Source organism: Episyrphus balteatus, chromosome 3 (genome assembly GCF_945859705.1).
Source record: "Episyrphus balteatus chromosome 3, idEpiBalt1.1, whole genome shotgun sequence".
Classification (NCBI taxonomy): Eukaryota; Metazoa; Arthropoda; class Insecta; order Diptera; family Syrphidae; genus Episyrphus; species Episyrphus balteatus.
In genome coordinates this window covers 100,967,998-100,983,028 of record NC_079136.1, presented here as the reverse complement: position 1 = coordinate 100,983,028, position 15,031 = coordinate 100,967,998, and the positions used below count along the sequence as shown (strand labels likewise).

The 15,031-nt window shown below is 30.0% G+C and overlaps 2 protein-coding genes across 2 annotated transcripts in view; both read right to left on the bottom strand.

Moving 5' to 3' along the window:
• Positions 1 to 15,031, bottom strand: part of LOC129913423 (annexin B9) — a 206,492-nt gene that overhangs the window by 141,688 nt on the left and 49,773 nt on the right. The window lies entirely within an intron of this gene.
• Positions 1,967 to 14,760, bottom strand: LOC129915168 (probable cytochrome P450 313a4). The gene is made up of 8 exons (XM_055994638.1): positions 14,537 to 14,760; positions 8,707 to 8,907; positions 8,462 to 8,647; positions 8,188 to 8,257; positions 3,918 to 4,044; positions 3,674 to 3,850; positions 3,178 to 3,604; positions 1,967 to 2,276 (listed from the first exon to the last, which is right to left on the bottom strand). The coding sequence occupies exons 1-8, from the start codon at positions 14,688 to 14,690 to the stop codon at positions 2,098 to 2,100; spliced, it is 1,521 nt and encodes a 506-aa protein (XP_055850613.1). The 5' UTR covers positions 14,691 to 14,760; the 3' UTR covers positions 1,967 to 2,097.

Here is a 15,031-nt window from a genome sequence, read left to right as displayed (position 1 = left end):
GTTTACTCAAAACATGGGCACCACTTTTTTAATTGACACGAAAGACGACACTCTCAACAATAAAGGGACACCAAAAACAAAGCGCCACTTCACACCTTTGTGAACTTTTTCTTAACGAGTTTGTATGACGCACACAAAAAACGAATGATTTTAAAGACACCGAATTCGAATAATTTTTTCAAACAAACTAGACACTCATAATTCAAAAGAGCAATGAGAATCGAAAGCTTCCCTTTTGCTTGTAATTCCATATTTATTTCAAATTTTTATCTTTTGATTTAACGAAATAGCACTTAAAACTTGAAACACAGACGGGAGCTAGAAAAAGGTAAATAACGAATAATTTCGTCAATGGCGACATTTTAAAGTGTAGTTACTCACCGCGTTAGACTTAAACCGTGGAATAAAAACCGGTTTTGTGTAGCTTATTAATCCCTTTATTAAAGTAAATTTGTATTTGGCAGTTCGGTACAATTTGAAAATAGCTATTTTTGCCAGCTTTTGATACCATTGGCCACACTGTGCGACGTGTGAAATGGGCCTTACTCGTTCACAAATCACAACAAGTTGAACAAGAAACAGAAGAATGGGAAGAGAAAACAAAACCAAAGAAAAGAAAATAATAAAATACAGATAATTTTTTTTTTGCTTTTGATTTAAGCCAGAACCATAATTGGCGGATGGAGTCGGAAGCTACTGTCAATTGTTGTTGTTTTCTTTGTATTTTCGACAAGTTTTCATCCGTCGAGTGCGGTTGCGAGCGCTGTTCCCCTCCGTTTTCATCCGACGATCCGACTATTATAGAACTGGCTTTATTCTGCAGACACAGCATTTATGGTCTTCTTTCTTACTCCTTTCTTTGTTGTCTAACACAATTTATATAACCCTCTCTGTCTGAACCAATAACCATTCACACAATACACAAACAGCGCTTGCTTGCTCTCGTTCGTCTCGATACATGGAAGCTTCGTACAATTGTACATTCGTACCAAGTACACACATACCATACACTTTTAGTGAACCATCCACGTGTGCGGCGTAATAATTGTTCGTGACATTTTTCGTTACTATTTTCGTTACTATATTTTTTGGATTAGTCCCCATCCCTATGCCAAGGTCTGCCATAAAATCTATGCAACAGCTTAAAAATTTTTTGGAATATTTTTATTTTATTCCACTTTGAATGTGAGAGGAGAAGACAATAGTGCGAAGCTGTCGAAAGCAGTAAAATGCCACTATACCACTTTCAGTGCTTAAGTACTCATAAGTAACTCACGACATCCAAACGAACGAGCTTATTGTCCAGAACATTTTTCTTAATCTAAAAAAGTTTTTTTTTCATGATTTCTGTAGAAGAAATTACGCCTAGTAACCCAAGTATAGCACGATCAACAACCAGTAAAGTAAAAACAACTGTAAAGTTAAAACAACTTAGATTAGACTATAATTCATGTTAAAATAACCAATAAAAACAAAAGTTGTTCTGCTTTCATTTTAAAACTATCGTCTGACGGAAAACAGTAATTATATTCGTCTAATGAATTTGCAAGAACACAAGGCACCGATTCACTTTTTCATAACAAAGATACTCATGTAGGCTTTGTCAATTTAAAATGTTTTTGGTGCTAGAAGCTGGGATTTGAACCCAGACCTCTAACGTCAATCATCAATCGTCATTGCTTAGATATCAATTATGTATAAAAATTCATTAACTAAGTTTCCTGACCTTAGCACGTATCTTTCTCTGACTATGGCTCGTATGCAATAAAAATGAGCTTAAGCTCTTATCCCACTTTTCAGTACATTTTCTTGAGATCTATCTCATTTTCTTGAGATAGATCTCTAAAAAGTGTACTGAAAAGTGAGATAGAGCTTAAGCTCATTCTTTTTGCATATGAGCCTATGTTTAAATTAAGAAACAAAGACAAGAATAAATAATAAAGAAACAAGATTTTATATTCCGTATAATTTATTCTAATATATATCTTAAATCGTATTTATATGTAGGTATAAGTATAATAATTACCACTAGATTATCCTAAAATGTTTTTACATATACATACTTTGTATTCAACATTAATAATAAAAAATAAATAATTACTCTCTGGAATTAACATCACACCGACGATGAACTTCAATTTGAGGCATAACCTCACATCTCAAAGACATATTCATCGTAAAGCGTATGTCCTCAAACTTTGATGTAGTCGTCACTTTGAAGTTTCTTATGATTTTACTTAGAATAACCTTGAGGAACATTTCCGCATAGCGCCAGCCTGAAATAAAATAAATTGAATTAATATTAATTTTGTTTTATAATTTGGTTACAGTTTTTTCTATCAGATACTGATATCTATTTATCTAGGGAATACTATGTACATATATTGTTTTGAGTATTTAAAAATATAAACATAATAAATAATAAAGTTCACATTTTCAATAATTCAACAATAATTAATACTGTCTTTTCTTAAGGGGTTAGTCAACAACTGTAGGTGGTGGAAAAAGTTTTCTTTTAATGTTTTTTTTTTTAATTCAAAAAGTGTAATTTAAAAAATCTTGGGAAAATATTCCATAATGTAGTACCTACAGTGAATCTCTGAACGTGCATTAAAAAAAAATGTTCAACAGCACGCAGCATATCTCAAGCAGTTTTCAGTATTTTCACTTGAAATTAAGTGTAAAACTTTAAAACATTGATTCCGGACAGAAAACAAAAATGCGTACTAATTTTTTGAAAATATTGAACTTTGAGTATTTTTTACGCATATGAAATTAATTTTTACTTGCTGCCTCGGAAAGGTATAGAAGGCCAAGTTGTCAGTATACAGTGTCTTACACATTATTAACGAATTGGGTCACTGTGGCGTATGTGGGACATTTTTTTCTTTTTATGACACCATTATGTAACCTTTCGCAAACAAAGTTTTTTCTGAGATAGGAACCGACTTGCAGGCTAAGGAATACGTTATTCTTACTCGAAGATTTTTTTTTTTTATTTGACAAATGCTTTCTGTTACCAATCTTATTTGAGAATTATTATTCATTTTTTAGTTTTAAGAATGTTTGCAAAAATATATTTTATTGTTTAGGATAATTAAAATATTACTTGAAAGAAAATCATATATTGTAAACCAAGTTTTGAGGACACATGAAAAAAATGTAAACAATTCTTACCTATACAATTTCTGGGCCCTTTAGAGAATGGTATAAACCCATAAGCATGCTTTCCATCTAAATTCTGTGGCAAAAAGTTATCAGGATTGAATTCCTTTGCATGTGGTCCCCATACATCCTCATCTCGATGTAGATTGAATATATCAATTAAAATTGACGTTCCCTGTGGAATCGAAAGGTTTTCTGATATTTTAACATCGCCTCCGTTAGCATCACGTCCTAATAGAGGAATAGTTGCTGCAACTCTTAAAGTCTCATTGATAATCATGTCAAGATAGACAAGCTGTTGCAGATCCTCAAAGTTAACATCATCAGTTCCATCAGGAAAAACTAATTTTAGTTCTTCGTAAAGTTTCTCCTGGTATTGTGGGTGCATTGCAAGAAGCATCAATACAGTGTAGAGTGAAGATGCTGATGTTTCGAAAGCCTTTAATTTTAAGTTATAATTTTTAAAGATTAGTAAAAGTCTACTTTATCAAATAAGTTTATAACTTACAGCTAGAACTAATACATTTGACTCAATGAAAACATCCTTCCATGAAAATAAATTTGTCCGATAAAGTTCTACAGCTTGGTCGATGAATATTTTTCGAGATTTTGTTATGTCCACTTTATCTTCAGTCGAATCGTTCAAATAAAGGCTTTCCATTTTTTTGAATTTTTCATTAATGAGCTTTAAAAGAATATATATTTTGATTATTTAGTATTCATTTATAAATGCCCATATATTTAAAACTCACATCTGTTATAAAGCTGTAAATATATTTTCTTGATGCAACATATGAGTTGTAAAATTTATTGAAGTAAAAAATTGCATTTATCTTTCTCCAAGGTGCCAATGAGCGATCAATGCTAATCCTTAAATGGCTAATAAAAAAAAATCATAAATTAAGGTTATTATTTTATAATCTGTTTGTGATATGGAAAATATTGGACAACCTTACCATATTCATTTCTAAAAAAAGATACTATAAGAGAATCTATTAAGGTCTAAAGGTTTGACACTTTTTTAGGAGAAGATGATGGAAAATGTTTATGAATAATAACGATATGGTTAAATTGGGGTACAATAAAATGTATTTGTATATCGTTTTCACAATGTTAACTATAATTAAGTTTGTTTATAGAGTAGTTTATTTTTGTATGGAAAATTTCGTTTTGCTTCCGCTGCGTCCTAGGCTTTATTCTAAAAAAAATGGGTGACAGACTTTGTGAAATCTATTTTTATCTGTAGCCACACTCGGTGGTGCTCTAGCTCTGAAATATATTTGCAATCAGAAAGATCTCTGCAAATTTTCTGTGCAACAAGTCATTGTCATGATATTGAGACTTTAACGTCAAAATCAATACGCAAACTAAGATTTATGCTCAAAATAAACGCCTTTTGAAAATCCTGCATTCAAACTTAGCTTTTTTCTTGAAACATGGTAAGTCTTAAGGGCTCATGGTAAAGTTGATATTCTAGAAGTAGCTTAAAAAAAAAAAAACTTAATTTTTCACAGACAAAGACGAGTACGTTTACCTATTTTTTTCGAAACTAAAACAAACGAAACTTCAACAGAATCGACTTTATGATGAGCCCTTTAGTCTCACCAAGATTTTTTTAGAAAATAGATTGTTTCTCCTACTGAAAACAAGCGTCAATATGTCCTCTACGTTACTTTGGTGGAATGACCGTAAACTATTACTATACTAGAAGTATTAGAAGATTGAAGGAAAGTAGGAAGGAATTAAAGGATAGTACCATTTATAAAATTGAAGACAAGAATCATGAGCCATCTGAAACCAAAGTGTTCGATCTTTTTAAAAACTCTGAGCGTAATTATTTCGTCTAAGCCCAACAGCTTTTCCCTTTTTGGCATATTTAATCAGCCCACTGACTTTTTCAGCTGTGACATCGAATATTTCAGTTCAAAATGGACGAAGCAACTAAAAATGTTTTGAAAACAAAAATGCATTACCTAGATAACAACCTATATAGTGAGGCGGCTTAGCATTAAAAAACAGCTCAATCGTGCACTTTGTGATAAAAGCATGAAATTTACATCATTGGTAGTACTCAATATAAGAGTTATTTTGAGATATTGGGCTACCTTGTATTCCATCTGGAAGGGTAGATACAAGAGTTTTTCTGTGTTGCACTTGCTTTATTGCATATCATAATATAAGTAGTAAAACATTTTTATTAATATGATGCATGATTTCGATGTATTTTTTAATGCCCGATCGAATAAAACTATGTCTCGAACATCATGAAAAAAGCTATTGGACTCTTTATGAATAGTCTTTTACTTAAAGAGCAAGAATCAGAATATTACCAATTGCTCTTTGAAAAATAGTGGTAGGCTGATAAAATTAAGAAAGGACGTTTCATATACCATAGAAAAAAATAATAAAATATGTCCATCAGAATATTTCTTGTTAAAGGGTGTTTTTTTTAACGAGAAGGAACACTTTTGAAATGGTAACATTGCACTTTATGGAAAATTTTTGCATTTTTTTGAACCGCATATATATTTTATACTCGTATAAGAATCAAAAATAATCAAAAAATGAATTATATTTACCATGGAATATTGAATTTTCATGATGGAATGAACTTATATTGCTTACTTTTATTTCTTATTAAATTTTCATACAAATTAATGTTTTGAAGGAGTGAGGTGCAAAAGTAAAAGTATCAAAATTAATTGTGATAAAAGTATCTAATTAATAGGATTGTTAGTACAATATATAACCCTCATTTTAAGATATTGGGCCACTTAATATTAATTAAGTTAAGTTTAACTAAGCTTTTGTAACATTTATTGCACAAAATCAAAAAAAACTACGAAATAAAAAAAACCACCATTCGTAATATATAATATCAAGGGGCACGGTAGTGCCCAGCCAAGTTCTCTAACAACTTTGGCACTACACCCTTATTTACAGGAAAGAACTCAGGCCATTTTCGACCCCCCTCTAACTTCCACACCAGAGATGCTAGAAATTTCAAACTCGCTACATTTGTTGAGCTGGTCCAAACCAAACTCCTCACAAAATTTCAGCCTCTTCCGATGAGTAGTTTCTGAGATATAGGGCTTCAAAAATCGCAAAAACCGTAACTGACTGACTGACTGACTCACTCACTCACTCACTCACTGACAGATCATCAAAATTATGGAGAACTTCCCGTAAACGTAGAAGCTTGAAATTTTACACGGTGATAGGACTTGTGGTGTATACAAAGGGAAAAATCGAAAATTTGAGATTTTCTATTCAGGGGGCGTGGCATCCGCCCATTTCCGCTGAATTTTCATCAAATATTATAGAGGACTTCTGATTATCGTAGAATCTTGAAATTTGGTAGAATGGTAGAGCTGGTAGTAAATACAAAGGAAATAATTTTAAGTAAGAGAATTTCAGCCAGGGGGCGTGGCAACCGCCCATTTCCGCTGAATTTTCATAAAATATTATAGAGCCTTTCTGATTATCGTAGATTATTGAAATTTTGTAGAATGGTAGAGCTGGTAGTTTATACAAAGGAAAAAATTTAAAGTTTGAGAATTTCAGCCAGGGGCGTGGCAACCGCCCATTATCACTGAATTTTCATAAAATATAGATATTTTCAATTCTACAGCCATACCTTGCAAAAAGAAGTGAAATCACAACAAAAACATTACTGTTAAAAAAAGAGCCAAGTTCACCTATGTTGAAATTATGCTGACACAAAAAGTACTGAGATGTAAAAGTGTACCAAGTTCTAAAGTTTGGGTTCAAATTCGTATCAATAAAATTTTGATTGTTTACTTGGCAATTTTTGAAATAACTTTAAAAATCGGTAATTAAAAGAAAAATTGTCAAGAGAACAATCAAAATTTTATTGATACGAATTTGAACCCAAACTTTAGAACTTGGTACACTTTTACATCTCAGTACTTTTTGTGTCAGCATAATTTCAACATAGGTGAACTTGGCTCTTTTTTTACCAGTAATGTTTTTGTTGTGATAATATAATAAATGAATCCAGAAATATCAATCGATATATTTTAATAATATTTCTCCATCATCCCCTGCAAATCAAATTGACTGCTGATGTCTCTATACCTTCCTATTCCATAATATAAACCATATCTCAATAATAGATTACATTTCATCTTACATTTTTATGTATTTTTCGACATGAATAAAATGCAATTCAAAGTTAGCAATATAAAATGATGAAACATTTTTATTCGACATTGATTTCTTAAGATCAAAAATCAAATAAAAAATATTCAAAAATAAACTGTCATAAAAAAGACATTTCCCATGCGTGACGTGTTTAATGAAGTTCAACTGGCTTCAAATCAACAACCTTTCCACTAGTCTGGTTATTTTAACTGATTGAATAAATTACTAAATTATTGGGTTTAACCTAAAGAAATCATCTCGCATGACGGCTACATCATATTTTATAGTGAAAGTTACATAATTTTTGTATTCTTGTCTTACTAAGTACGTTGTTAACGACTTAAAATATCCCATGCGTCCTATTGGACTTATCGGAGTGGTTTTGAGCATCTGGACTAATTTGACTGATTGATTTTCCCTAAGTTTAATGATGCTCAAATACTGAGTTTATGTCGTTGTTTTAGTTGTTGTAATTTGATGAGAATCAGTTTCCGGTAATAGTCTCATTACAACAATAATACAAACGTATCGTTGAACACTGAGAGAAAAATTATTTTCCTAGATATAGTCAAACCAAACAACAACAATTCCCGCCAGTGAAAAGGCTATTAAACATTTCACCCTGGCCAAAATCTTTTTTCATTTAATTAACGAGAATATCATGTATATTTCAGTTTGTTCTACCTTGCATATCTTCTTTCCTACGCAACACTTAGGAACAAGAATAATGAGATCTTTTTCTCCGTAATGCAACTTAAAGCAATAACAAATATTACATTTTCTTTATAATTTTTAGTTTTCTTTGAGTATGGACTAAGTACTAAGGCAATAAATATATTTAAATAAATAATATCTTACTTTTGTACATGTGAAATGTACTCTGCATCCCTCTCATTCTTTTCACTTATGTCAAAATCCAAGGTTGTAGCTAAAATAAACAGAGTTTTAATAATTTATGTAAATATGTAGGTAAATAATTTTGTCCATATTTGTGTGTTTCATAAATATTATTATGGTATTTTTTCATTTGATAAGGGTGTGCAATGCACACCTTGCACACCCTGGAAAGACGCCACTGGTAAATACATAATAATGTATGCAAATATATAGATTGTTTTGAAAATTTGTTTACCTATTGCTGTTTGTATTGTGAATCTTTGAAACAAGTCATTCAAATCGAATTCTCCCCCACCAACAAAACTATTAAACTTTTCTAATAATTCTTTTGATTTACTATTAAATATTGGAAAGAATTTTAGCAAGACCTTATGATGAAATGTTGGTCCTAAGAGCTTCCGATGTTTAGTCCAACGTTGGGCTGTAATATAATTTATATTTTATCAACTTGTAATATAGTAAAAGATAATAATTACATACTTTTACTAGAGAGGAGTCCTTGACCAATTTCTCTATCCAAAATCTCAAAAGCACTGGTTTTGTCGGTACAATTTCGAGAAGAAAGAATCTTTTCGATAATATTTGGATCGTATGTGTAGAAATATGGAACCGTTCCAATCCATGTGAAAGCTGATTTTGAATTGTAGTTGGTTGCAATTTTTGGCAATCTATAAAGAACATCTACGAAAATAAAAATAATATTATTGATTTTCGAAAATTAAAACGTTGTAAGTTTATTAAAGACTTTATTCATAGAGATTTTTTACTTGCTCTATAGGGCAAGTATTGGTTTCGTGTCGAAAAAAAAAAATGAGGTTTTAATCAAAACCAACATTACGATGATGGAGAATTCCGAAAAAGTGGGTCTCGCAATTCCGTCCGTGCGTCTGTGCGGTTGTGCGGTTGTGCGTCCATCTGTACACATTTCCACAGCCTAAACGGGTGGACGGATTTTCTTCAAATTTGGTACAGATGATTTTTATGGAATTCTGAAAGTTGGTTTTTTTGTGTTTTTTTCTATCTCGTATAGAACGTATACCTCCCATACAAAAAAATACGATATTGCAAATTTCTCGAAAACGGCTCTAACGATTTTGATTAAACTTTGTATACGTAATATTTAAAGCAGTGGCAATAAAACTGCATTTTTATTTTTCTCAAAAAAGTCAAATAACAAAAAAAAATTTTTCATTTTACAAAATTTTGCCCTAAATGTCGGCTCTTCCCCAATATCTTTTTTTTTTTATTTAGAGGCAGCTTTTAAAATCTACAAGTAGACTAACATAAAAGTGCTTTGAACTGCAAGAGCAAGTACGTGCGACCCCAGTCGTGCATTTTATTTTAGAAAGGTTTAACTAAAAATAAAGGCTAATATTAACTATACATAAACAGTCGTATTTATTAGATTCTTGTCTACTTATACACTGCATAACTTTTTTCAATTTGTTGGAAATATGCTTTATTTAATAAAAATAATAATCAGATTATTCGCGGTTAAGACAATCTACTCTTGTGTATAAATTTGATAGCTATAAGAAAACAATAAACAAGGTTTTTGATCACATTTTCGAAATTTAAACAGTTTTATAAAGTTATACAATGTTTATAAATAGGGGGAAAAATGTACACAGCTATTTAAAGCATTAAGCCTAGTACGCAGCTGAAGCGAAATAAAATTTTTCATACAAAATTTCGTTAACGAAATCTTGAACGAAATTAAATTTGATTTGTTTTTGCTTTAAAACTTATTTTCTGATGTTTTTTTCTTGAATTTTTTGATTTGTATTTTTATTATTTTTACTTTACTATTATATCCGATGGTAGGTATTTTTTCGTTAACATGTTCGCTGTTGACTTTGGAGACTTACAAATTTCGTTCAAGATTTCGTTTCGCTTCAGCTGCGTACTATTCTTTAGGAGCGATTTTCTCACTTAATGATTTCAAACACAAAAATTAAATGCACAACTGGGTCGCTCTTATTTGCACTTATGGTAAAAGTGCATGTTAAATCATTTTTTTTTTCTTGTATAAAAAAGGAATTTAAAAAAATTGAAAATCCTAAAAGCCGATTATAAAATATTTCTAACATTTTTCAAAACAAAAAACTGAATTAGTAGGCATACCGTTTCTGCTTTTAATTTTAAGTTGTTACAATACCTATTGTTTATTATATATTCCTTTAAATTTTAAACAAAACTAAAAATTTGCTTAGTAACTTAACCAAAACACTACTGTTTTTATTTATACTACAGAAGCTAACAATGCTTTGTGTAGAGAAAAAGAATTTATGTCCTTCTTTGAAATCACTTCTTTTTTCATCTCAATCGTGACACTAGAAAATATTCTTTCGTGGTCTTTTTTTTTTAAATAATTTAATTGACATAAATTTATCTTTGCACAGTTTGATGAATTAACATGTTCTAAGAACTTGCTCCAAGGCCAACGCAATCACAAATTTAAAAAAATGCAAAACTATCCGCAGTAGGATTTCCCAACTTATAGACCTTTAAAAATCTATCCGTAGCTTTGCTTCTAATGCATGCAAACGCCAACTGTGGATATGGATAGCAATGTCAAAAAACATAGCTAAATTAAAATCGTATTCATTTTGCCTCAAAAAAAAAATTGTATGCATTGAAATCCCAATTTAGCAAATGGGAAACCCCAAAGAATTTTGAAATTAAAATATTGTATCTAGAATTAAATAATTACATTCTGTTAAGAATATAAAACTAGTTTAGTTTTATTTTTCAGTATAACTATCTACAAAAATAAATGATTAATTGCACACCTAATGTTTTTTCTAAGCTATTCTTATGCGAAATATAATTTACAACTGACATTCGTTAGTCAAAATAAAATTAACCTTGGACTATAAATGAACCTGAAACAACCACAAACAATGATAAAAAAATAAACGAGTATTGGAACGAAACAAAAAAAACTTAATTAGATAGTATAGTGAATCATAAAATAGTCTGGTGAAATGTTTGTATTAAAATTAAAAAATGAAATTTATTCAAATTCATAGCAATAAACATGAAGTAATCACATTTATTTTTTGTATTGTAATTTGCATTTTAAAATTTAGTGACAATTTGAACATTAAATTAAAATTTATTTTGATTTCGAGCGTTTAGCTATGCAGGTACCTACTTATAAGTTACAACTTATCAACTCAAAATTAAGAAGGAAGATCAGATTTCAAAATGGAAAATTAACAAAGCTAGAATCAGTTAAATAGCTCAATTTACACCCAGATTTCCAGGGGTTTAAATTTTATACTGTTTTGTAATCAGTTCGGCAAACCCTGCATTTTCCCACATAGTTGTCATGAGACTGGTATTAATATACATAACCCTCTGTCGGCACACGAGTGCCAATTTGGCAGGACAAAAATAAAAAAATTACGATTTTTCAAAAAAGTGGTCACAAAAAAGTCTCTTTATAAGGGTGAAAATATTTTTTTCGGAATTGTGAATACAATATTCGAATTCCTCGGAATATTCTACATCAATTTCATACTTGATTCTCTATAAAATATTGTGACCGAAAAAAGTTCTAGCGACATGAAAAAGTATAAACCAAATTCGCACCCGTGTGCCTATCACGTCACAAAAAAGAGGTGTGCCTACAGAGGGATAATACATAATTTTTTATCACTACAAGAAAGGTTATTTAATTTTTTTGTTTTCAATTTGGTACCAAATTATTGGATGTTGGTCATATGCTTCTAATGCAAAATGCATTCTTATGATGAAATTCTCTATAAACAGATATGCGATGTTTAAAAAGAAAAATCACAAAACTAAGAGTAGGCTTCCTTTTGTGGAAAATTATTTTTAAATAAATTGCACGACTGGGGTCGCACGTACTTGCTCTTATGCTTAAAGTTACTATAATGTTAAAGCTTTTTATTCAAGAAATTTAAAATTTGATATTTTGAAGAAATTTCATAAGTAGTATAAAAAAATTAAATCTGTTTTTATAATTAATTAAACTCCGTTATAAATTATCTTAAAAAAAAAAACAAATATGCCATTTTATTTCTTGTATAAAAATGTATTTTTAGAAAAAAAATTTCGAAAATTGTAGGAGCCGTTTTTTAAAAAAATAATTTTTTATATATAAAAATTTTTTAACATTTTTCAAAAAAAAAGTTGGTATGCCATTTTGAAGAAATAATCAATTTACACATAAAAACAAAATTTCAAAATTTTTCATTGATCCGTTTTCAAAAAATTGATTTTTCAAAAAAAAATTTTGAAATATTTGTTAAAAAACCAAAAATGCGTTTTTTCGAAAATTTTCTAAAATTGTAATATTATCTTTACTTACACACTTTTGTATAAAAATTTTCATTTAAATCGGGTTAATGTTGTACGAGATATTCAGAAACTAAAAAAACCGTTCTATGACAGGTACCGTTAATAACGGTACAAAAAATATTTTTTTTATTTAAAAAGTTGGCTCTTATGTGGAGTACTACACACAAAAATTTTAATCAAAATCGTTAGAGCCGTTTGTTTAAAAAAAATAACTTTTCTATTTCCGTTATATGGCAGGTACCGTTAGTTTTGGTCATAAAAAAAAAATTTCAATTTCTCCTCTAGGGAATCACCAAAAACTGCTAACTACCAAGTTTGAAGAAAATCACTTCACTCGTTTAAGCTGCAGCTCCAGATAGAGACAGACACACAGACAGACAGACAGACAGACAGACAGACAGACAGACAGACAGAATTGCCGGACCCACTTTTTTGGCATTCTCCATCATCGTAATGTCATGTAAAATTGTTATCTCGAGTTCGATTTTTTTTACGAATCCTAAACTTGCCCTATAGTACCTATATCGCAAGTAAAAATGGAGATTGCAGTGAAAGCAGTGAAAATTGACATCTATGAATAGTTATATTATAAAAGTGACACCATGAAAAACATCCGCTATGTTTGAGATTTGGAGCCACAGTCGCTTTAGGATTGTGTATTCGATAGCCGAAAAATTCCTGAAAAGGACTTTTGTTTACTAAGTAAACACAACTATAAATGCTATTAATATTTTGTGTATGTATTTGTATTGGTTTTGTTTTGTGTTAGTAGTGTTGTCGTTAATTTTTGATTCTGTAATTTTTTAAATTGAATTTATTTTTAATTTTTGTAATATTTTGAATTGAATTTATTTTTGAATAGTTTGATTCTGATATTTGAAAGGATTTTCTTTTTCCGTTTATTTCTTAACGACCGACATGAGGGAAAATGTTTTTATTTAATTTTGATTAGGGTGTGTTTTGTATTTACAATTAACATCTAGAACAAAGTTGTAATTCACATTATTTACTTGAATGTTGTCCACATATACACTGTGGCGTATACTTGCTCTTTTTTAAAACTGCATTTGCAAAAATAGGAAAGGATCAAGTTGATGAAATTCATATACTATCTGGCCATATGACACATTATTTTAAATTATTTTAAATTATTTTAATAACAAAGTTATAACTACTTCGTTTATATGCTTAAACTGATATATGTTCTTATGTTTTTCAATGTTGGAAAGATAAAAATGTTCACAAGGATATTATTGATTGGGGTCCGTTCACTTATATTTTTACATTTACTATGACCCATACGGAGGATCTTCTGAATTTCTATTTATTTTCTATTCTTGTCAAATAAGTTTCGGGTTGAAAAAGGGTGTTTCTATTACAGAATTGAAAAGTTATTAGTTATTTGTTTTATTAGATAATAAATAAAATAGGCAATAGGCAATAATGCAATCTATTTTTTTTGGAATGCAAATTAATTTTTGCAACCAAACAACAATTCAATTACATTTTTAGACCTTTGCTTCAATTAATTGTAATTAAAATAGTCATTTTACATATTTTAAGCTGTGGTAAGTCCAAGAACATTATCGCAAAATATAATATACAAAACAATGAAAAGAAATGCTCAATAATAATTTTTTTTTATCACGCCGAACACACGATCACGCTATAACAAGCTACTTATATTTGATAAAAATCTCAAGTTTAGTATCTAGTTTATTTAATGTAAACTAAATAAGAATAACCTTACCACTTATCATTTAAATGTGTAAGGTTTGCTGGCTAAATGGTTCATATTTCAACTAATGTATTTCACTATTCACTATCGTATTAAATGTTATTTAAATTTTCAAATAGTGCTCAACAAAGTATTTTAAACAGATTTAAAAGTTTGATCCTATATCCTACCAAAACAGATAGTTCTTTTAAATTTAAGTTGAATTTTAATTCATTCTCATTTTAATATCAAAAACATCCGCACCTTTCTGTGGAACCAATTTATGTAGAATACCAACAAATGGCAATCCCCAAGGACCGGGAAACTTCAAAGCAAACATATAAAATCTTCGCCGCGTCCATATAAAATACAACCAAATCAAAAATCCAAAAACCAACAGATATGTACCAACTGTCATATCGCACAAATTAATAACACCACTTCAAGTTTCACACTAAATCTATCAAATGATTTTTGTTACTTTACCCGACAAGATGCCGATTTAAAATGCTTTAGATATCTAACCGAGATCTTTGAACTAAAAGACAGTAAAAGCCGTTAGACTTGAGTTGTAGTAAATTGATGTTGGTTGTATTTTACTTATTTTGCCATAACTGGGTGGGAGAATGTCGTTAAAGCTTAAAACTTGTCTTGTCCATTGTTAGATACGTATTTCTTTAACTTTTAGTATGCCCCATTGCATTCAGTTGAGCCACTAACAATGTATATACGTACAGATCAAATTAGCAAGGGTGCATT